This window comes from Taudactylus pleione, unplaced genomic scaffold (genome assembly GCF_031769625.1).
Source record: "Taudactylus pleione unplaced genomic scaffold, aTauple2 ptg000437l, whole genome shotgun sequence".
NCBI lineage: Eukaryota > Metazoa > Chordata > Amphibia > Anura > Myobatrachidae > Taudactylus > Taudactylus pleione.
In genome coordinates, this window is record NW_028284839.1 from 5,256,867 (window position 1) to 5,281,253 (window position 24,387).

The 24,387-nt window shown below is 46.2% G+C and overlaps 1 protein-coding gene across 4 annotated transcripts in view; it reads right to left on the reverse strand.

The window, feature by feature from the left end:
* Positions 1-24,387, reverse strand: part of ACOT7 (acyl-CoA thioesterase 7) — a 221,448-nt gene that overhangs the window by 158,711 nt on the left and 38,350 nt on the right. For all 4 annotated transcript variants that reach the window (XM_088447749.1, XM_088447747.1, XM_088447748.1 and 1 more), the window contains exons 2-3: positions 21,889-22,006; positions 16,142-16,298 (exon numbers count right to left, since the gene is read on the reverse strand). In XM_088447749.1, coding sequence (XP_088303875.1) covers positions 16,142-16,298; positions 21,889-22,006 — 275 coding nt within the window. The remainder of the gene's footprint in view (positions 1-16,141; positions 16,299-21,888; positions 22,007-24,387) is intronic.

A 24,387-nucleotide genomic window follows, 5' to 3' on the forward strand; every position in this document is an offset into this window, starting at 1 on the left:
ATGCTGTCCTATCAACATAAATCCGAAGAGCCCTCTTAAAACAGCGGAACTACGATCGGTTGGTTGATGTGAAACGCCGAAGCTACCTTAGCGTAGCTCAGCCCTATCTTCATGAAAAATGAGGTAAGGCAGACAAGAAAGCACCCCTAGCAGAGGCGAGCGCCAACAAGAGAACCACTTTCTATGACAAAAATTTAAATTCCACTGTTTGTAAAGGTTCAAATAGGGAAGATTGGAGAAAAAAAGAGGACCAAATCCAAATCCCATGGGGCCGTAGGAGGTACAAACGGAGGTTGTAATCTGACAATTCTCACGATGGTGCACCCACATATGCCTTCCATATGCGATGAGAGTGCTTAGAGGTAACTTCCTTTCTAGCCCTTTACATAGTAAGAATCACCCTGGAAGGGATATCCTTCTTTCTTAAGATAGCCCCTTCAACAGCCACGCCATCAAACAAAACCGCTTTAAGTCCTGATAAATAAACGGACCCTGTTGCAGTAGATCTTCTTGCAGAGGAAGAGGCCATGGGTCGTCTATCAGTAGAAGACGTAGGTTGGAATACCACGCCCGTCTGGGCCAGTCTGGAGCCACCAACAGAACCTTTACCCTTTCTCGTTTGATTCTTTGCAGCAGACGAGGAAGGAGTGGGAGTGGTGGAAACAGGTAGACAAACTGAAACCGCCAAGGAGCTGTTAGAGCATCCACCGCCACTGCCTGTGGATCTCTTGTCCTGGATCAGTAACCTGTCAGTTGATGGTTCAGTCTCAACACCATAAGATCTACCAGAGGGAGACCCCAACGCTGAATCAGTTGTTGGAAGACCTGCGGTTTGAGAATCCACTCTCCCGGATGAATGTCCTGTCGACTGAGGTAATCGGCCTCCCAATTTTCTACCCCTGGTATGAAAATTGCTGATATCGCTACCGCATATTCCTTTGCCCAGAGAAGAATGCTGCTTACCTCCCTCATCAGCGACTCCACACCCTGAGATACAGGCTCCGCTCTATAGGGTCCTGTACCTCCCCTTCCTCTGTATCAGGCATGTTGTCCTCTTCCGGATCATCCCACATAAGGGGATTCGGTATTAATCGCCTAGCAGGGACACTAGAGGACGAAGCTACTGGAGGAACCTGGGCTGACATAACCCTTGTGATCCCTTCTACAGACCAGGCTAAAGACCACGCCCAGTCTGGTTCAGAGAAGGCAGACCTCTGAGAAGCTTCTAGCTCTGCAATCATTTGAGACATGACTGATGTAATTTGATCAGTCCATGAATTTTGTGGGGATGCTGCAGTCTGTGTTTCTGAAACACACTTCTCACACAACAGGGAACTGGATGATAGTCCCTGTGTAAACTTCTCTGCACAGTGCTTACAAAAGAAAGTTTTTTGTGCAGCCTTAGACCACTTGAAAGTCATTCTACCACTTCACTGTACACAGCACACAGAGAAAAGTGATATAGACAAACACACATGCAGAGAGACTGTATGAAGAAGAGATAGGGGCATAGAGGGAGATTATGCTATCAACCCCGCCCAACCAGTTCAGATTCAGAGACCAGTGCTATTAACACAATATAATGCTGTAATCACTGTGTAAACACAGTCCAACCTGATCTTCACAAGTCTATCCCCACTGTGCAGGCACAATCTGGGCAGACATGTCTGTTCTCTGCATGAGTCAGCAGCCTGTGTTTGTAAAATGGCCACCAGACTCCTTGTGGAAGCTCTGGGGCTGCTGGGAGGCAGAAGCAGAACTGTGTTAGGCTCCGCCCCCTCCGTTCTTGCTGCTGCTGTTTTAATGCCCGCCTGTCCTTTTATCCTGGTCACCCTGCTACTCAGAGTGCCAGGAGTCACTAACCTTTCTGCTGCCAAATGCTGCCGGCGGTGGGCTTGCTAATGAGAGAGCGCGACGAACACCGCTCACAGCGCATCGGGCTACCCCCCAGAGACAGTGGTCTCTGTAGCTGAAGACCCCAGCGCGCGCTGCAAGCAACGGCGATGAGGTCTCTCGGCAGCTCCAACAAAGCAGACAGGCAGGGCAGTGAGCTGCCTGTCTGATCCTCATACTGATCGAGGATCCGTTGATTTTTAGCAGAGAGCTCTTGTATGTGACCAGCTCCCTTGGCACAAAATTTAGACTGACCTGTAGGGGGGGTATAGAGGGGGAGGAGCTAGCTACTATTCAAATTTATTAAAGTGCCAGCTCTCAGTTATCCCACATCTATACCCCACTGTATTGAGACTCCAGTGTCCCCTTGTGGATGAAGGAGAAATAGCATTATTATATGTGATGCGGCTGGACTCAGACATTGCAACAATAAACTGATTGAAGTAGGCTTTCTTTTGAAGAACTACAGAGTACTAGCATGACTTGGCATCTATGACCCGCTGGGACTTGTAGTGCCACCTAGGAAGACTTTGTAAAAAAAACACTATAAAAAATTTCTCTATAGCAAATACCCCAAACCCTTCTTTTTACACACCCGATTCCAAAAAGGAACCTCTTATTTTTTTTTGTTTAATCCAAATGGAAAACATACACATACACATACACACACACACACACACACACACACACACACACACACACACACACACACACACACACACACACACACACAATGATGAAGGCCTTGAACCACTCCTTGCAAAGTCCCAACACGAACAGGCAAGGAAGCCGTTTCAAAAGTAACATCATGCTAATTGGTTAGATGAAATATTTGCTCTGATTGGCTGGATGAGGCTAGACCACCACATGGGGTGTCCATGTGGTGAGGTCAGGATATACGCAACGTGCCATTTTGTGCAGTGCGCATTTTACAGCTGCGGTTTGGATGTAGATACTCCCATCTCTACTATACATGGCCACCAAATGCGTTTCCATCCCATTGTGGATGTTTTTTGTTTACACGGCAGGAGGTAGTTCAGCCATTTTAGATGACGAGCATTATAGAGCATGGAGGTATTCTCCTCCTAATAAACAAGGAGATCACCAATGCTGTATACAGGACATCATTGTACAGATCAGCTCAAACAAAACAGATGGCTCCTCATTTATGGCCACAGCGATAATAACAGAATTCAACAGAAAATTATGGAAATGCATTTTACAATCAGCAAACAAAAGAAAATACACGAAAACGCAAAAAAAAAAAAAGTTTGTTAAACAAAAACATAAAAACAAATAAATACAATTTGTATTTAATAAATAAATGTTTATGTACTGTACATAAATGATTCTGAAAGAGTTTGCAGAGACAGCACAGTGTCATGAACGATTAGTCAAGCCTAACAAATACAATTACTTTCTATGAGGCATCAGGTTCCTAAGTGGATCTTGGTAGAACAATTCACGTAGTATATGTGGGTTTGTGAGTGTCGGCTATAGGATCTGTGGTTATCAGATAGGATAAGTCAATAAATAGCTATGGAGGGAGGGAATCTATCTTTTTTTATACAGTATACACCTGTTCGCCTTATCTCTAATAACTTGAGAAATAAATACAGCATAAATACTATAACCAACCCCACCACTGGGAGGAATAACCATTTTACTGGCTGTACGGAGTATAGAAAAGGCACTGCAAGAGTTTCAGTTGTTTCTTTCTGCCAATAGGTGTCAACACATGGCATAGCAAAAAGACCATTATGTATTATGACAAAGGCAAGACATAAATGCAATAAACAAACACGACAAAACAAATGTTTTCTGTAACATACATCCTCGCCACATTCTGCAGAAATGCAGTAAGTAAAACTGAAAGGAAGCGTTTATGATATCCACTGTAGCTCTGTTAGGAAGCAAAATATCAGAAAGCAAAATATCACTATCCCCTACACTATATTACAGGAAGCTGAAGCTCCACCAATGGTGTCCTAATTGCCTGAGGCTGCTGTCATTTGAGCTACTGTGACATCACCAGCCTTACCCCGTATATAAATCTGCTAATCAAACCATCCATATTAGCAAAATACGTCTGACAGGAAGTCAGTCTTTCCATGTCTGCTGTGTTATATTAGAACTTCCCTCCCTACCGTGTGGTAGACTTCTTTTTTTAAAAAGTGTATAAACAGCCCCCTTATGTTACATATATTATTCAGAAAAGTAATGCAGAACCTTTGTATGCAATCTACTTCCCAGCCACGCAATGCTTTTAAAAGACAACTCCAACACGAGTGAAGCCAGTGGCGCATAAACACGGGAGGAGACCAGTGAGCTGGAACCAGGACATCTCTCTATTTTTGGACATAAAAAAAAATTGTATTCATGTATATAATTTCTTGAGTAGACTAATAATTTTTTTTCCCCAGAAATGAATAAAACTACAAAACATAAAACTTGGTCTGGTCTTAAAAAGATGAAAACCCTTCAGTCATAAAGCGGTTAAAGAAAAAAGAAAATCCTAGACGAAATCCTCTGCCTTTATTATAATATTACACGTCTCCCACGGAACCGCCAACATGTACTCTTTTCAGTGAGGTCCCACCTGCGCTCCTATAAAGCGCACGGGGGAGGGGACCTGTGCGATCTCCTGCAACGTTCCTCGGTTATAGCAGGAGATCTGACACAGCAACCTAACTTTCAATTAGCACCAAGGTATTATACGGGGACGGAAGGGACCTGGTGATCCCTTTAATGTTATAGAACAGCTTCGCTAGAATAATCCAAAAATAAAGCTTATAGTTTTCAAAACTGCGAGAAGTTCGGTGTTTTCACTAAAATAAAAGTAAAATGCTGGAGGACGGGGTATCGATCACCCATCCTGTATGTCTGAGTCACACATTCCAGATCAGTCAGCCCAGAGGTTGGTTACCAGGGAAACTGCACCTCCATATAGCACAACAGCTGGATCAGGGAGGAAGACGAATTTAGCATTATTTAAATGAAAACAAAGCTCCTGTAACCCCTGACATGCCGCGTTGCTAAGAGATTTCCCTTACCTTTTACAGTTTCTCTCTTTTTTTTTTTTCTTCAGGGTTTTTATAAGACAGGGCACGGGCCAGCCGCATGCACGTCAGGGTTTACCAAACTCAGGTCCTGATTCAGAGGTGCTCGCTATTTGCGCTTGCTTGCTCTGAATCAGGGCGGATTTTTAAAAAAAATCCGCCTCCAGGCCGCTCGCAATAGCTGTGGCTGACCATCGGGCTTGAGACGAGACCCTTGTGGTAGGGTCTCGTCCACCGCAAGCCCCAGTGAACTTCCTGATCTAATAGAGCAGGAAGTTCACTACTGACGTCACGTGTGAGGTCAGTAGGGCCACCCACAAACGGCAGGCGTTCTTTCGGGAACGCCTCCGTTTGTGCAGCCACCCCCACCGACCCGCCTACAAAACGGGGCGAGCTGTCGATCAACATCGACAGCCGCCCCGTCTTGTAGCGAGCCCCGGAGCGAGTGATTTCTCACTTTCTCCGGGGCTCACGCGTGCGCACTACCCGACCATCGACCCGCTTGCGATCGCTATGCACAATGAAGTCTATTCTACAATACCATGTAGTATTTACACACAAAACCTTTAAAAAGTGCGACTGCCAGCAACACACATGGAGGCAGCCATGAATTGAATCAGCAATTCACATACACTTCTCCACTCTCCTGGAATGACAGAGACTACCGGACTTCGCAGAGGTCTTCAGGACTCCAGAGAGAGTAGCCCAGCCAAATAGCTTGGGTAGGCGTATTGATGGCCCAGATAAGGTTATAGAAATAAAGTTGCAGATGATATTCCCTCTGATTGGGAATTACAGTCACCTGAAGGAGTGGATGTTACTCACTAGCCGCGGGGAACCGCCAGTAAAGCTCTGTAGAGTTCTTGTGCCCAAGAGAGCGGAGTTTAGGCATATCCACCCTGATATTCAACAAGCGGACCCTATCAGTGCAGTAGTGCAAGACCCTGTGCGTTTCACAAATGAGATCAAACTGGGTACAATACAAACGCGTTTCACAGAACACAGAAGCTGTTACTGCAATCACTGCGCTGTCCATGACCGATGCGGGATTACCAGCCACAATAAATACAAGATGGGTGAATGACGCAGCTCCTCCAGCTGGTTCTGCAATCAGTTGGCAGCTTGTTAAATGTAAATGCAGTTGATGGATGTTCTATAGCCCCTAGTAACCAATCAGCAATTAACTTCTATCTAGGATAAGTTATACAATGTTTGAAATATCACATTGCTTGCTATCATTTATTGCATACTTGCATTTAATAAATGACCCCAGGTGATTAATTAAATGACAATTTCAGTCCAGCTACGTAGTAAAAGGGAGAGAGATAAATCGCTTCCCAGCAACTGTACCTCTTCCTGGAGGGTCTAATGCTTACTATAAATGATTCATGGCGGCCATGGTAATCAAGGCTCGTCTGTCACCATTACAAACTATGCTGAGCTGGGGAAAACATCTCGTCCAGGACAGCAACAATATCAGATGGTGTCAAAGTCACAGCAGATATAAAGTGTGTACAGAGGGGTCACGGTTACAGTGCGTGTATACTTATGTCCACAGAGCCTCTATACAGGGGCCGTATTATCATGTAATCGCTGAATGCATGAACATCTCTGTATTCATCATTTGCAGTCCCAGCTTCATTTACATTGTATTTACAAAGACGGGAACAAGGACACACACACACACGGACACACACACGGACACACACACACACACACACACACAGACACACACACACACACACGATCCTTGTTCATTAGACTTCTAAATGCAAAAAGGTATGGAGAAGCCTTAATTTGCGTACATACTATGCGATCCACTGAACGGATCTATTGTTCTGATGCGGATCGGAACGATAGATTGTGCGGATTGCATAGTGTGTACGGACTACCTGCGCGCTCCCACGGTCGCATGCGATATCATCCATCACCCGGTCGGCCACACTACACAGCCAAGAGGGTGTCGTCACATGTGGCGCTGTTGCAGGTAATGAGGAATCTCTGTCGTTCGTTACATTGCTCAATGTGTACCCGCGGTATTTTTACGTCTGCCCGCGCATATTGTCTGGGTAACATCGGCAATGTGTGCCCAGCTTTTCTGCTGGTTTATAAGACTTTGGGGTCTATTTACTAAGCAGTGTTAGGAGACAGAGTGAAAAGTGATAAGAAAGTGATAAGGTGCCAGCCAACCAGCTCCCAACTGTCATTTTTCAAACACAGCCTGTGAGATGACAGGGGAGCTGATTGGCTGGCACCTTATCACTTTTCACTCTGTGTTCTACTGCAGACAAAGAAAAAAAAAAAAAAATCTTAAAACACCTACTACTATTTAGCCAGTGAATCCCAGTGTTTAGAATCAGTCTGAACGTGGCTGCATATAGCCCCCTTTAGTTGCGTTCATTGTCTTCTTCTGACCATACTAACAGGGCTCAATGACCTCAAATGTGAACTGGCCAATCATCCCAGACCAAATTAGGCTACATACACGTGTGGATGGACTATACCTCAAATGTGTGAACTGGCAGGACCACTATTATCATCATCAGCCCATGTGTGGTCAACTTACCAGTGTTGGACTTGGGTTAACGGAAGCAGTACATTTATCTCTAATTAGACAGTGATAACTCTTTAATAATACTCCCTCTGCAATGGGGGAGTTCTAGACAATCTGTAGATTGTCCTCTGTGGAGTGTACTAAAGGGGACACCAGTTCTAATACCCCCTAGTGGCCTTACTATATCGCTTCCCAATCCAACAGTATAAAATGGACTACTGCCCCGACATGTTAATGCGGATATATTCCTTTATTTCCAGCCCACTCAGGACATATAAACCTTTTCTCCTTATCCATGGTACCATAGCTGTAACATTAACTGCAGCAATACTTTAAACAACCTATCAGTAAATTGGACTTTCTTCCTGCTTTTCACATATACTCATACAGAGAAAACATTGCTGCGAAGTTGCTGATCCTTTCTCTATTTTTAATCTCTTCTGTTTTAATATTTTTAGTCTATACCACCCACACCAAGATGTGCAGTAAAAAAAAAAAATAAAGAAAAAAGATAACATAATATAACTACATTGACCAGAGCTTTATATAAAACATGCATCGTCTTTCAATAAACTTTACAATCTGATATCGGAGTTTCCCTGCACCCTGGTCCTTCCGCCTGTGTGAGGGGACTGGGATTAAAGTCAGCTCGAATAGTTCCACCTGTGGAAAGTGTTCGCCCCCACGAAGGAGGTTAGATGAGGGATTTGGAGAACAAAAATGATGTGAAGAAATCCGTAGGAAAGTAAAAAACTTCCGTCGGTGTGCTCGCAATCATTCCACATGCAAAAGTAGAATGAAGGGTCGGGGATTTTTGCCAAATTCTAACGTGAAGGTTTTCATGACCCAAAAAAGTGAAGTAGGAATCCTCTTCCAAGCTAATTTTAAGGTCAAGGATTTCATGGCGTGCAATAAAAACGCTCATTAGGTTGAGAGTTTTTGAAATTGAAATTTTTCATCGATGAACCGCTTAACATGTAGAATGGACAGTTGAGGATATAAAGATGGGAAAACAGTATGTACAATTATTTAGCATTTTATTAATAGAGTGTATACAAAACATAAAAACATACACAATCCTCTTACAATGCTAATAAAAGGACATATCCCACAAATATATATATTTTTTTTACGAAAATTCCCCCAACTGTAAGAAGAACGAACCTTATTATCCTCAATTTCATTCATAATTTATTAAGGCCAAACACTTTCACTCCCCAGATCCTCTCAATGGAGTATATCCAAATGGAAACCTTTCTGAAATAATATACAGAGCAGTTTGCTCTATGGGCCCAATTCAGACCCGGTCGCTAGCAAGCATCCGCTCGCTGCTGCCGATGTTCACTAATCTGCGCATGCATCGCAGTGCACAAACTACTCATAGTGATCGGGATCCGCTCGTTCGCCCAGCAAAGACAGCCCAGTGAAATGAGTGACAGGAGAGGCCGTTTGTGGGTGGTTACAGGTGCAGGACACTAATAACGGGGGTGTGGTGGTGCGAACGCAGGCGTGCCTGAGTGTAGCAACGCCGTTTCAGAGGCGTGCAGAATTATCAGACAGCGTCATAGTACACGTCACCTGCCTGATTTTTTACACTGACATCCTCGCAGAGCTTGCGGTAAGGTAGGGCAACCACAAGCGCTGTGTGCCCTTCCGATGGTCCTCGATGTACCAATGTTTTAATACACTTCCAGGAGATGACGTACGCTAGTGGGCGTCTCTACAGACGCTAATGGGCGTCTATAGACACAAAGTGATCGCTCACCAACACAAAGTGGGTGTGCTTATGCCTTTCCGAGCGAGCGCCTGCCATGCCGTCACTTAGCCAAATTTGCATATGCTGGGTGCAAGCGGCTCTGAATGAGCTCCTATACCCACAAGGGCAGTAGGGCAACCATCAGACTGTCTACGCTCTAAATAGCACATGTTAGGGATAAGGTGGTAATTGACCCTGGCATTATACATGAAGATGATCATTGCCCTGGTCTCATTATCCCTTATAACCGCCATGCTGCAGGCGTTCGAGGCAGAAATAATATATTTAAAAAGATGAATGTAAAATAATTTTCACTATATATCTCCCTCCCTCATCAAGCAATTCTAATGGGGTACCAGGTCAGGCCCGCTGACAAACAGCACTGCATACATGCTTCTAGCACAGACAATTACTACAGAAAGCAGCAGCCCCGCCCAGAGCTGTATATGGCTGGAGAGAGCAGCAGCCCCGCCCAGAGCTGTATATGGCTGGAGAGAGCAGCAGCCCCGCCCAGAGCTGTATATGGCTGGAGAGAACAGCAGGGTTATTATTCCCGTGTCACCCTGCAATGTAAACGGCGCGGCTCACGATGACCCAGGTCGCGCCGCATGCCGCCTGATTGGCCGGCTTCAGTGGCGCTTGAAGATGACATCATCTCCAAGCGGCCACTGCAAGCAGCGCCTGGCCGAGCGGCACGAAGCAGCGCACCCCACCCGCTATCCCTGCCTCTGGACCGCAGCAGGATAAGGTAAGTAGGTCGCGGAGGGGGGAGGGAGGGGAAAAGTGCTGTTCACCGTCGCCGGGCAGCCGGGTCAGTTCTGACCCGGGCCAGGTGTGAACGGTGTCGACTCAGGCATAGCCCGGGTCGGCGCCGCAGTGTAAAAGGGGTTTGCCCCGGGTCTGATCCGGGTTTGAAACGTGTTCCAAATCCCGTGTCAGACCCGGGGATTTTGGTGTAAAAGGGGTATAACAGATAGCTGGATACTGACTGCAGAGAGCAGCAGCCCTGTACAATTAAGACACGAATACCTCTTTTACACCAAAAACCCGGGTCCGACCTGGGTTTTCAAACATGGTTCCAACCCAGGTCAGACACCGTTTACACAGCACTATCGATCTGGGTTATTCTCAGGTCAGCCCCATTCACACTGAACCTGGGTCTGCCCTGCTAAACTTGTGAGGTCATAAAAAGTGGGAGGTGACTGATCCACAACCACCAATCAGCTCATTTTAGGCATGACCCAGGGCGGATAACCCGGGTTGCGCCGTTTACACTGCACCATTACCCAGGTCCATCCTGGGTTGGACCCTGGTAGCTACCTGGGTTGGATTGCCAGGATTGACCTAGGTTATTTTTCAGGGACCCTTTTTACACTGAGCTGCGACCAGGGGCTGGCTGGCAACGTTTAGCCTTGGCGGCAAATGCATGCAGGCGGCCCTGGCAGAGGAGTAGCATGTAGCCAGGGTGCCCGAAAGAACGTACGTGCTACGGCACCCCCCCCCAGGAGGACACCCTTATGCAGGCCTCGAGTAGTGCCCCCAATAGTGATCCCCCCTATGCAGTGCCCCTTGTGCCCCCAGTAGTAAGCCCCTTATATAGTGCCCCCAGTAGTGGTAACCCTTATGCAGTGCCCCTTAAATAGTGGCCCCAGTTGTAGTCTTCCCCCTATACAGTACCCCCACTATTGCCCTTTATATAGAGCCCCCAGCAGTGGTCCCTCGATGCAGTGCCCCCAGTGGTAGTCCCCTCCCCCCATGTAGTGCCCCTAGTAGTAGTCCCCTCCCCCCTATGCAATGCCCCTAGTAGTAGTCCCCTTGTAGTGCCCCTAGTAGTAGTAACCCCAGTAGTAGTACCCCCCTTGTAGTGCCCCCAGTAGTAGTAGTCCCCCTTGTATTGCCCCCAGTAGTAGTAGTCCCCCCCCTTGTAGTGCCCCCAGTAGTAGTAGTCCCCCCCCCTTGTAGTGCCCCCAGTAGTAGTCCCCCCCTTGTAGTGCCCCAGAAGTAGTAGTCCCCCCCTTGTAGTGCCCCCAGTAGTAGTAGTCCCCTCCCCTTGTAGCACCCACAGTAGTAGTAGTCCCACCCTTTGTAGTGCCCCCAGTAGTGGTCTCCTCCTTATAGTGCCAGAACCTCCGCAGTAGACACACATAAGGTTAAAAAAAAAAAAAAAACTTACCTGACACCCGCTCCAGCTCCTGGTCCCTCCGCTGAGATCAGCTCCTCCGTCCGCCGCTTTGCATTATGGGAGTGACGCGTCATTGGAGTGACGCGTCACTCCCATTACCCACTGCGGGAGCCAGAAGATGTCCGGCTCTGGCAGTGGGAACAGCAGCCGATGAGAGTCTGTCTGACTCATCAGCTGCTAAAGCAAACACACAGCTGCCGGCTCCGACGGCTGTGTGTTTGTGCTGTGTAGCGCTGACCGAACTCCGTCCGGTCAGCGCTACACACGCGGTGCAGTCTGTGTCACAGTGATACAGACTGCCCGCGGCCCGCATGACGCTGCGGCCCGGGGGGCACATGGCACCCTGCCCCCCGGCCCAGCCCGCCACTGGCTGCGACCCGGGTAGACCAGGCAAAAACCCAGGTTTTTGCTCTGGTGTAAAAGGGGTATAACACAGAGCTGTATACTACTGGTTGCAGAGAGCAGCAACCCTGTCCAATTAGACACTAACACAGTGCTGTATACTGACTGCTGATAGCAGCAGCACAGTTCAGTTAATACAGAGCCCTGCCTAATTGACATAATCCTACCACAACACCACCACACAGAGGAATGAAATCTCAGTTCTATTCACAAACTCTCAAAGTTAGTAAGAGGTGAATTGTGAAAGCGGAATGGGAAGACTGTCGCCCAAATCCTGCAAAGCCGCTCGTTCTGCCTAGTAACTAGCACCCCACTGTTTTTTCATAAATGATTCTGCTATAATGTATGCAAAGTCTGAGAATGTGCCATTTGTTGGGTTTTAAGACTGTGGAAATCAGCAGGCGGTTTGTACAGCAATGGTAACAGCAGACATATTGTTAGCCCAGGAATAATTCTTTTTTTTTTCCTCTACAGATACCTCCCGACATTCCGAATTTTTGGGTACTGCCTGGATTTTCAAACCTGGGATGTTAGGTGGTCCTGAGTGACATTTTTTGGGGGGTGTGGTCGTGTGGTTCTGGTCATAGGGACGGATTCAGAGATGGATACAAATCCAGTTGCGACTGCGATTCCATAGGCAGTCAACTTGCAAAAATAGGCTAATGTCCCAGCCACGCGTTTCGTCATGTAGACTTCATCAGTGGCTGTCGGCGAAGTCTTCGTGACGAAACATGTTTGGAGAGTGGTTTGAAGACGTTGGGACACCGTGAGGACACCCTTCAAGGAAGAGAGAACCTGCTGCCAGGAATCGGCGTTAGGAGACGGGCTTTTCAAAGACACAGCACTGGGCCGCTACTAGACTGCTCCGTTCTGTTGTCACTGTACATGTGAGGATACTGCCCCCATCTGGCAGGCTAAGCTGATGCTGTTCTATTTTAACCCTGATATGTAAGTTTCTACGTGTGCGGCTATTAAATACTGTTCCTTGTTATTCGCTGTAACACTGCATCTTGTTTTTTATTTGGCTAGAAATTCTCTAAAGTGACTCCTGAGGAGGGGGAACGTTTTCAAAGGAGCTGCAGATAGCGAATGTGAACTGAAGGAATGACTTGTGTATAGGCAGGTAGAAAGCTCGCAGCAGTGTTGGTGCACTGAACAATTACACGGTTGTTAGATCATGACTGTCACGCAAATTGTGGCGCTGTCACATAGAAAAAAAAATAATCATTAGTGTTTTATCATAGTGAGGAAGAAAAGGTGTAAGTTTAACTCCGGTTGGGAATCTGCTCTAGTCCTATCAGGACACAAGAGGCCCAAACTTCCAAGTGACGGAGTTTGGATTTTAAACCTCCAGTCTTGAAAACGCTGACTGACGGCCCAGTGTAGCTCTGATAGGGCGAGTGCTCCATAACTGCATGCCCCTCAGCAGGGCCGCAGCTAGGGCAGTGCGGCCGATGCCATCGCACAGGGCACCACAGGTCAGGGGGCGCTGTTTGGGCCTGTCAAATTTCTGTTTATTATCATTCTTGCTTATAGCTTCCTCTTATTTCATCCCCAGCATCTCCTGGCCTCTCCCATCTCTTCCCTGGCCCTTCCCCTTCCCCATGAGGCCATGGCCCTTTTTTGGGTGCATTATGTCCCTTTGAAAAATGAGGGGGGCGCCAATGCTCTTTCTGGCACAGGGCACCAAAAAGTCTAGTTACGGCTCTGCCCCTCAGTATGGGAAGACACCATCTACACTTGTTGGGGGGGGGGGGGGGGGGAATATTCTTCAGAGCATTTATTATCCTAGAAAATGTTACAAAGAGACTTCACCAATCCATTATACTTGTCCTTACACCGTTGGGCATTGATTATAACCTCTTGTGCTGACATTTCTCCCCACTCGAAGCATCTCTACCATCCCTATCCAACATGTTTCCTGGCACATACTAATACACCATTTGTGGTTTACGCTTTGTTGGTTTAATAGCAGAAAAACATGGTACAATAACAGTAATTTAAAGAGAAAAGCTACACGAGCACACAGCACTTCAGAACAGACAATAGCGGGAACAGCGGCACATCTGAGATGACAATTGCTAGTCAAAGAGAAAGGCGTATGCCTGCGACGTCTGCTATTCTGCCTGCAATGGGAAGCCGGGCTTCAGATGCGTTTCCAGCTGAGGTAAAACAATGTGGTGCTTTGGCTGGGAACACTTACACTGCTGTAATATACACTAACTTTGAAGAAATATTTCAGTACTCCGCGTGTCCTTTACGAAGCAGCCAAACTTCTCAGCTTGGAGACGGCCAGAGCAGGACGCATTGCCTGCACAGACACGGCCCGGCTATTACTCACGGTAATCACCTGCAGACACCACTCAGGCTGCATAGGTTTAGCCTATCACTGCTGCACATAAAATCCGCATGGGGTACTAAAGATTAAGGTTGGCGGCACGTATTATATATAGATGTACCGGAATCGGGGAATTAGATTACCATAAAACAAGAACAAAAAGAAAAATAGAAAGAAAAGTTGAGGGATGTACTGAAATTTGGTAATTTATTCGTAGACAATATTAAAAATGCTACAGCTAAAAGGAGCCCTGCTACCTAAACAGAATTATCAGCAGTAAGTAAATATATTAACGTTCATTCTAGCACCCTGCACCTGTCACAACCCGTGCAGTTCCTCTTTCCTGCCTGGGGTGTCGCTATCTGCTCTGGTGCTTCTAGCACACTCTGGTCTGTATCTCAGCAGTTCATTCTATCAGCAGGAGATGCCCCACCTGCTGTACAATGTCGCATTTCGCAATGCAGTAAACCACCCAGTTCCCCAAGTCCCTTCTCTAGGGAAATGGGTGGGATGTGGGAGTTTTGCATATATAACATATCAAATCATCTTGTATGGGTTAGAGTATAAGCATATTAGAGGTTACCTTACATTCTTGCCTATATATAATATACAAAATGTTGTCCCCGATAGTGCCTGGGTTTTTTTCCCTCTCTTTTCCACAGTCCCCCCCCCCCACTCTTCCTCTTATACTCCATCTCTCCCTCATGTCTAATCTTTTATCAGCACTTATTATATAGATTATCCTTAGCACTACACTTTTTCTTTTCATCGTTACTATTGTACTTTGTGAGACATTCTAGCCTTTTCTTCTCCTGGTAGTGTTGTGGATAATACTATGATGTTACTGGGTGATTATCAGGTGTGCCTGTGTTGTCATCATGAGCTGGTACGTGATAAGCAAGTATGTATTATGCCAGAACTCCCCAGGAGTGACATCACTGACACAGGTAGGAGGGGTCAGAGTTCTGAACAACTACCACAGCATTCAAATGTGATGACATCATTTTTACCACTCTTCGGTGATATAGAGGAGGGGTCATCAAACCTCAAGGTTCCCTAACCTGTGGATCTTTAGAATGTGTCAGTTAGCAATGAACACACTTGCGCCTCGGCTAAGGGGATGCAATCGGGAAGCCGGCTGACATTATACAAACAGCCGGCTTCCCGACTGTCATATCCAGATGAGAGTGAAATGATCGGTTTCTAGATGTAGACGTTTATCATTTCACCGACGCCGGGAGAGAGACCGGCGCCCGGCACCCCGATCGAAGGGATGTCGGGCGCCGCGAGCGGACAGTCGCGGGTGGGGAGGGTTAGGTTTAGGGCTCCCGGGGGAAACTTGGGGTTAGATAGCCCCCCGGGAGGTTAGGGTTAGGCTAGGGGGAGGGAGGTTAGGGTTACGCACCCCCCCCGGAGGACTTAGGCAGCAGGGAAAGGGGGGGGGTTAGGTTTAGGCACCCCTAAGGGAGTGTTAGGGGGTAGGTTAGGTTAGTTAATACTTACCTAGGGATGATCAGGATTTCCAGCGCTGTCAGGCTGCCGCTGCCAGGATCTGTTCCTCTTTCGGCCTGACACTGCCGGGATTCGAACTGCCGGCCATGCGGCCAGTGGTATTACATACCGATTCCCGGCTAAGTGGTCTGTAAAACGTGTACTGTTATCGGTGCTTGAGGACAGGGCTGGCGACCCATTATAGACAGCTAGCTAGCCAGAATACATTGTCACACTCATGTCAATCCTGCACCTCAATAAAAGCTCCCATATACAGCATTCATTAGTAGTACTTTTGCATCATAAGTAACCAGACACCCCATATCAGACATTGTATGAATCCTTCGGTCATCCTATGCAATTATATGATAAAACAACACTTGTGTAACTTATAATATCTGTGCAATTTACAGAACACACAGCCAAAGCTCCCACGTACTGCATTCCCCGCCAACGTCATGCTCACCTGTTAATATGTTTTCTGCCTGGACATCAACTTGTACTTCCACAGAGTGCTTTGAAGTATATGTAATCTCTGCACTGACGTGACCTACTTCTCCAATACACATGGGTGACAGGAAGTCTGTGCGCTCTACGCGAGCCAGGGCCGCTACGCATCTCTCCTGGAACAAGATACGCGAGATGTCAGGCGGAAAATTACACCAAGCAGACATTCAGCAGCCTAGCTCTCTAATCTCAAACCCTATACCCCAAACACTGTATGTGTCATCCCAGCTAGCACCCAAAATAGAAAGGGATAAACAAATAACAGCCGTGATAAATATAGACCTACTAAAAACATACACATCTATATTTCAACAGGGAAAATGCCAGTCGAAAGATATGCAAGTTCACAACAGTATTGAATGGGAATGTTTGAAATGCAAGTGAAATATGTTTCAATAGGTCAAGTAGTAGCATTATCTTATGGGACCCAACACTCTACAACTGGGAAATTGATTTGCATGTGATGGGTCTGTGTTGCAGCTAAAAACATTCCCTGTAAACGGTATTGAGACGCCATTGAGAACCTTCTGCATATTATACTTGAGCTGCAGCGCCACCTAGAGGACTAAACACATATAGCCTAAACAAGTTTTACAATTTTTTCGTATTAAAAAAGTTGGAGATTTTTGGACTAAGCTGGGTGCAGGATTTCATCATAGTCTGCCCATTTCAAGTAATAAGTCCATATATTTTTGGCATGGAGGTTTCCCTAAAAGCGGACACCCCTATAGATATACGTAGTGGTCAAAATGGCAATAAGCGGACAACATTTAACCTATAAATGCATTTATTAGGGCTGGTGTGAACAGTTGGGGAGCGAGTGATTGCCCGCTGGATGACATAAGCATATTGCGTGCTAAAAGAGCCTTGGTTTTTACCTCAGGAATATCTAAATTTGTGCATACTCAGATTGCAAAAGGATTTAGAGGAGATATGATATTCTTCTCACAATACAACTGCTCGTTGGCATGGCCTAATGGCAAGGTAGATTTAGAACATCACCGCGAGGGCGGTGTGACGTCCTGGGGGAGCGGCCATGCCGGAAATAACAGGAAATTTGGCAGACACAGCCCCTCAAGTTTACCCATAGCCTGCATAGAGATATATGATAAAACTATGCCTAGATTGTTTACTTCATTCAGAGATAGCAGCAATGCCAGCGATGTTTTTGCTACTGCACCAAAGCACAGAAATGTTGGTCGCAAAAGTATTTGTTTGCAAAGTGATTGACAGGTAGTCAGTGTATCGGGGCAGGTAACGGGGGATGGCTAGCAGGCGTGTCGGCACAGTTATCTGAGCTTGCCCTAGTGAGTGTCAGCTTTGTTTCCATGGCACCCCAAGGCCACAAGTTTCTTATTGAGAAACTCAGCAACAATTATTAAATGACCAAAAATATTTGTAACTGTACCACCAACCCATGGCACCCCTGCACGGGCCGTGCGGCACATAGTTTGGGAACCATTGTTTTATAATGTACACAAACATGAGAACACTGCTTATACAGCATACAATCTAATTGAAAAGGGAATAAAAGTTGCGGGCAGACGTGAATTAACGTATATACAGAGTATAAAGTACATTAAATTGCAGCGTGAGAAGCTCTGAGAGCGTAAATGAGTAGAGGGAGATGTTATGAGGTCAGATTGTAGATTGTTTCCAAAAAACAGGAGTTTTGAGGGAGACTCAGAGGGCAATTGAGTTACATGTGATGTGGCTGTTGTGCAACCAGCACCCTATATCTACTTCACTGGTAGATGTCTGTTGGCATGAGGAAGACAATTCCAGAGGCTAAGTGCAGCACAAGAGGAATCCTGGGAGAGAAGAGGAAAGGAGGGTGGAAGCTCGGTGTGGAGGAGTACATGGATATAAGGGGAGAGAGGTCTGAGAGATTGGTAGACCGTGCAGAGTCTGGTCAGACTTGATGTTACCGATATTTATGCAGGAGAGCGACATTGGACGGATATGAGAAGGCAGCAGTGGGCGTTCCTATGCTCGGGTAAGCTTTGGAAGCATTAGCATATTTTCGCAGCTGCATTCGATGCGGAATCCCAACTGCGATGGCATTAGTGTCCGTCTCTGAGGAGGGAAGGCGTCGAGTTGCAGAATTCATTAAATGACTGGGTAGGAACTGGTTGGTACAGTGGTGGTCTACAGAGAACAGTGTTACAGTAGTCTAGCTGGGAGAGGATTAGAGCATTCACCAATCAATACTTTAGTTATATTGTGAGATAAGAACAGATGTGAAGGAAGATTTTAATCTGATGACAACAGGCAGTTATCAAAGTATCAGGAGTAAAAAAAAAAATACCCCTTAAAAGCAGACTTGGGAACTGAAAGGGTTGTGATGTTATCACCGATTATGGTCAGGCCTATGAAGTAAGGTAAGAGGAGGAACAAGGGTTTAGTTTTACCCATGTTCAGTGTTAGGCAGCGAGAGGACAGGAAACTGCTGGGCAGTCAGGAACTCCATCCTACAAACATGAGAGTTTGGGAGCCAAGAGACAGACCAGGATATAGAGTGACTAATCTGACCAGGGCAACGCGGCTGATGCAGAGTTGAACGTGCGCCCGTTTGCGGAGCTTGTCCTGCATCTTTTCGCTCTGCACAAGCTCCAGCTCGCCTGGCATGTGAATACAGGTAATGCAGTGTTCAACACACTTCACTCGTAGCTCCATTTATAACTGAAGAGGCATAACTGAGCTATATCTGGATGTTCTTACTGAGAGCGCATCAATGAAAGGTCAGGGTATGCATAGTGCAAGGAAGCAGTGATGATGATCGGTAGCAAAGTAACCGTACAGATAAAGGGGCAGTTACATCACAAAATGCACACAACTCTGCGTATAAGAAAATATGCTGTATATGCATTACTGCTGTGCACAGAGGGCCTGATTCAGAGCCGCTCGTAAGCGGCCGCTCGTTCGCTCCGAGTGATGTTCGCACAACTGCGCATGCGTATGGGTTGTAATACGCATGCGCGAACCAGTCATTGCGGTCGGAAATTGTGTGCTCGCAAAATAGCGAATGCCTGCTAATTTGAGTGACAGGATGAGGCGTTTGTGGGTGGTAACGGGAAGGTGCTTGAAAACGGGGAGTGGAGATCTGAACGCAGGCGTGCCGAACAGTCAAAACGGGCGTTTTAAGGGTGTGCATAATTAACAAAGCAGCGTCATCGACCACGTCACTTGGTTGTCTTTTAGCCTGAACTGCTCGCATGATTGCGGTAGGAAAATCCAACCACAAGCACTGCGAGCAGTTCATACGCCTTTCGATGTACTCGACTAATCTAATAAATAGCGGAGATGACGTAGGATGCGAGCGGCCAGGGGGCGTTTTTTTAAAAATAGCGAGCGCATGTTTCGTTTGCTCGTTCAGACATAGAGGCGTCAACAGACCGCAAAGAGCGAGCGCTCTATTTAAATATCCGGCCCCTTTTTCTGAACGAGCGAGCGCAAATAGCGTCCGGCTCTGAATCAGGCCCAGAGTTTGGGAGCCCGATTTACGCCCAGCTCTGTACCAGGCACATTATGTGTAGATGAAAAAGAGTACAGAGGTAAAGCTGGGCAATAAAAGTCCATTCATAGCTTGTTTGGCGGAGGAGCTATACATATTCAGTGCGATGATTAATAGCCGCGGGGGTGTTCCCGCAGCTTTTCAATACACCGCGCTGTTTGGACAGCTAAAAGATTTCTTCTCGCACCCCCCTGGGGATGAGAGGAGACATCTGACAAAAGTGTTGGGCGCGCATCTGTTTGCCGGCTTAGCGCGGCGCTAACAGCTGTGTGCCCGGCACTTTAATCAGCCTTAACAGCCAGGTTAAGTCGTGAGAACCTGTATTCTCTGACTAAACCAATTCCCGACCAGGCGAACAGCGCGGTGTATTGAATAGCTGTGGGAGTTCCCTCCCATGGCTATTCATCATCGCACTGAATTGAATTAGGCCCAAATTAGCGACAGAAAGGCAACCACCTCTCTTGCCTACTGATTAATTCCTCCCACTCCCGCCTCAATGATTTTGCCCGTGCTGTTCCTCACTACCTCTGGAACTCTCCCCCTCTCCCTATCAGACTCTCCAACTCTCTACAAATCTTCAAACAGGCTCTCAAGAGCCACTACGCCATCATAGCCTTCTAGCTCTCATCCTAACCCGCTTCTACATGCTCCTTCCTCCCAGTCTACCCCATCTGTGTCACACCCCTGTCTGTCTGCCCCTCCCCTTTATAATGTAAGCTCTCACGAGCAGGGCCCTCTTCCCTCATGTGCTTCTCCTTCCCTCACTCATACGATCATCTACTCCAAACTCCCCACAAGGCACCGACCACTTGGTTGCTGACGCCCTGCTGCTTTTTTTAGTGTTGTGATCGTTATTGCAACCATGTGTATAAACTATGTTCTTATCCTGTATTGTTTTGTACTGTAAGTGTTGTTTTCGTGTTTGCTCATTTGTTTATGTACTTTGTGAGGCGCTGCGGAAGCCTTGTGGCGCCATATAAATAAAGGATAATAATAATCTTTATCTCAAATAATATATGTTTAAATTCTTTTTTTCTGGGCTATACAGCAAAGATCAAAAGTTGGAAATAAGCAAGACTGCAGAAACGGGCTAGCTTTAGTTATACAGCTAGATAACGTGTCCCTAGTTTCACGACTATCGTCTCACCCCCATTGGGACAAAAAATGCCTCTAGGAAGGTTGGGCGATGGTACCACGCATGTTGCAACATCGCTAATGTCCCCTAACCCCCTACAAAAAGGTGACCGCATTAAGCGGTAATGTGCGCAGAACATCCCGGCAGTGTATCGTGTTTGAACTAAATTCCCTCTTATATGTAGAAGTTTCCTCTGAGGGATAACTTGTAAAGAACTTCAACACCGTGGAAAATGAAAGTGTTACTATGGCTCTGGTCCAGGCTACACATTACTGTAGCTGCCACGGAGCTGTCAGATTACACATCGGGAGGTGTCAGGGACACCTGGAGGTTGTTTTTTTTTTTTTTTTTTTTAAATCGACAAAAACTGCAAAGATCACAAACAGGGAAGATAACACCCATCTTCTCTAAGGGCCCGATTCAGAGATGGGCACAATGCCGATGTTGAGCGATTATCGGTAATCTGTGGAACGCATCTGAGTCGCACTGTGCATGCGTAAAGTTTCATTACCGTTGTCGCTCGCAGTGAGGAATTAGTCGCAAAGTGATCGGCAGACAGAGACCATTTGGGCGCGTCAACATGGGGGTGGCGACTGAAACGCAGGTGCGTTGCGACCATTTTCGGGACAGGTCTCTGCCTGCAACCACATAGGCAGAAAAAAAACAAACGAACAAGGTAGATTATCGACTGATATGCGACCAATGCTGCGTGTCTGCAGACATATGCTTGGATTTGCGAAGACGTCTGCGAAAATCACAATATAAATCCCTGCGCTGCGACATTGGATATTTTCGCACACCCGCTGCGTACTACTTAACAGCTGAGGTGGCCTTAGCGTACTTCAGTGAACCAGGCCCTAACTCACAGTAATACAAATCTGCTACACACAGCACCAGTGGGTGCTTAAAGGGGAACTATCAGGATACCCCCCACCCCCCACACACCTGCACAGGAACAAAATGGCTGCATCTGCTATATTCAGTCTACGTGATTGTGTAACTGAGAAAAATAATGACCGACTATCAAGTGTGTGTCCACCTCACAGATTCTTCTTACCCCAGCCTGGCTGTTACAGTGGCGTGTACTTATGATGGCTCCAGCTTCCTCAATCATCTTCAAGATGGTTCCTCCATGCACATTCCCTGCAATGTTGGCGTCATCAGGACGCATGATCCTGTCAAGGGGAAAAAAATATATATGGATTTCTCTTTTACATTGACCTATGGTTCGTGTTGAAATGGACTCATGTGACAAGTAGGTGGGGTCAGTATCTTGTGTACATTCAGCAGACAGAAAAAAGGGGCTTCTTTATTTTGGCAAAATCTATACTGAATAAACCAGTGGTTCTCAAACTCTGTCCTCAGGACCCCACACAGTTCACTTTTTCCAGGTCACCCGGCAGCTGCACAGGTGTATTCATTACTCACTGACACATTTTATGCATGTGGAGATAATTATTTCACTTGTGATTCTGTGAGGAAACCTGGAAAACATGCACTGTTTGGGGTCCGGAGGACAGAGTTTAAGAACCTGTGGAATAAACGAATAGGCAAGAAACATTGCATCAAGTTTACGCAACCTGTGCCTCTGGCTATTTAGACTTGCCTGCAAACCGCCATTTTTATCGCCAATACGTAGGATCACACTGAAGCCTACGGGGAGTGCTGTCCAGCGGTTCGGCAGTGGATATCTCCAATATCTGCTGTGGACCTTTTTAATACTTATTGGGATCCCTACGTAAGGTGATAAATCTCCAAAATCGCAGTTTAAGATGTTTTACTGCATTTTTATACTTGATACATCCTATCCTAAATCCCAAGTAAGAGGAAACAAGGAAAAAATTGCAGAATTTCCAAAATGCTGCAAACCAATTTTGCAATGTTGATTTTCGAGCTGGCTACTTAATCTGCACACATCATCTAGAAACAGCGGAGGCAGCCATTTTGGGAACTGTACCAACATCCAAAGCCCATCAATTCCCTAGGAGCTGGTGCACTGGTAGGATGAAGAAGAATTGGCCTGCAAAATGGCTGCCTTAAAAACTTGTAGGGACTAAAAGCAAATATCTGATTGGTTGCTATGGGCAACACTAACTTCTGTGTTACCTGTAGAACAATTTCCATAAATATGAGGTGAGGGAAGGACAGGAATTATAAAATGGGTACTAGAATACCATTCATGTGACAAAGAAAATAAATTAGCGGGAGGCAGAACAAAATGGAAGATTGAAAGAGAAATGAATTAAATTGTATATAGGAAAACCATGTAAGTCAGAGTGTGACTGAAAAAAAGTTAATGAAATAAGGGCTGATACTGGAGTAGCACGCAATGTGGCTGTAGCTGTTTGTAGCCTGACGCACCACCTTATGTAAACGCATGAGTGCCTAGGGCTAATGTGGGGGCTTGTGTGTCTGCAAGCGGAAACCTGTGCCGCCCTACGATTTTACGACAGCCACCACATCTGTTACCAGCTCCAATCAAAGCACAAGAGATCTGTCAGAAACAGGCTTCCTTTCTCTGTACGCACCACTAAGAAATGCAGGGATCTTTTGATACATGCCCACCACACTCCCATGGCACTTCCATAAGTCAGGCAATTCAGTGCGATGGCATTGTTGCAGCCCTGAAACGCCCAGTTTCACAGAAAAACAGATCCGCCGAGTTCCATGCTACTCAAATTTTGAATATATCTCAAAAGGTTGTATTATATATAATTATAACACTAAATAGAAAATAGCTGGAGAAATATACATACAGTGCATCCGGAAAGTATTCACAGGGCTTCACTTTTTCCACATTTTGTTATTTTACAGCCTTATTGGAATAATTTCATTTTTGTCCTCAGAATTCTACACACAATACCCCATAATGACTGTGTAAAAAGTTGAGATTTTTGCAAATTTAATAAAAAAAATAAAAAAAAAACAAAGATATCACATGTACATAAGTATTCACAGCCTTTGCTCAATACTTTGTTGATGCACCTTTGGCAGCAATTACAGCCTCAAGTCTTTTTGAATATGATGCCACAAGCTTGGCACACCTATCTTTGGGCAGTTTCGCCCATTCCTCTTTGCAGCACCTCTCAAGCTCCATCAAGTTGGATGGGAAGCGTCGGTGCACAGCCATTTTCAGATCTCTCCAGAGATGTTAAATTGGATTCAAGAATAGGCTCTGGCTGGGCCACTCAAGGACATTCACAGAGTTGTCCTGAAGCCACTCCTTTGATATCTTGGCTGTGTGCTTAGGGTCGGTCCTGCTGAAAGATGAACCGTCACCCCAGTCTGAGGTCTAGAGCACTCTGGAGCAGGTTTTCATCCAGGATGTCTCTGTACGTTGCTGCATTCATCTTTCCCTCTATCCTGACTAGTCTCCCAGTTCCTGCGGCTGAAAAACATCCCCACAGCATGATGCTGTCACCACAATGCTTCACTGTAGGAATGGTATTGGCCTGGTGATGAGCGGTGCCTGGTTTCCTCCAAACAGAACGCCTGGCATTGATGCCAAAGAGTTCAATCTTTTGTTTCTCATGGTCTGAGAGTGCATTTTGGAAAA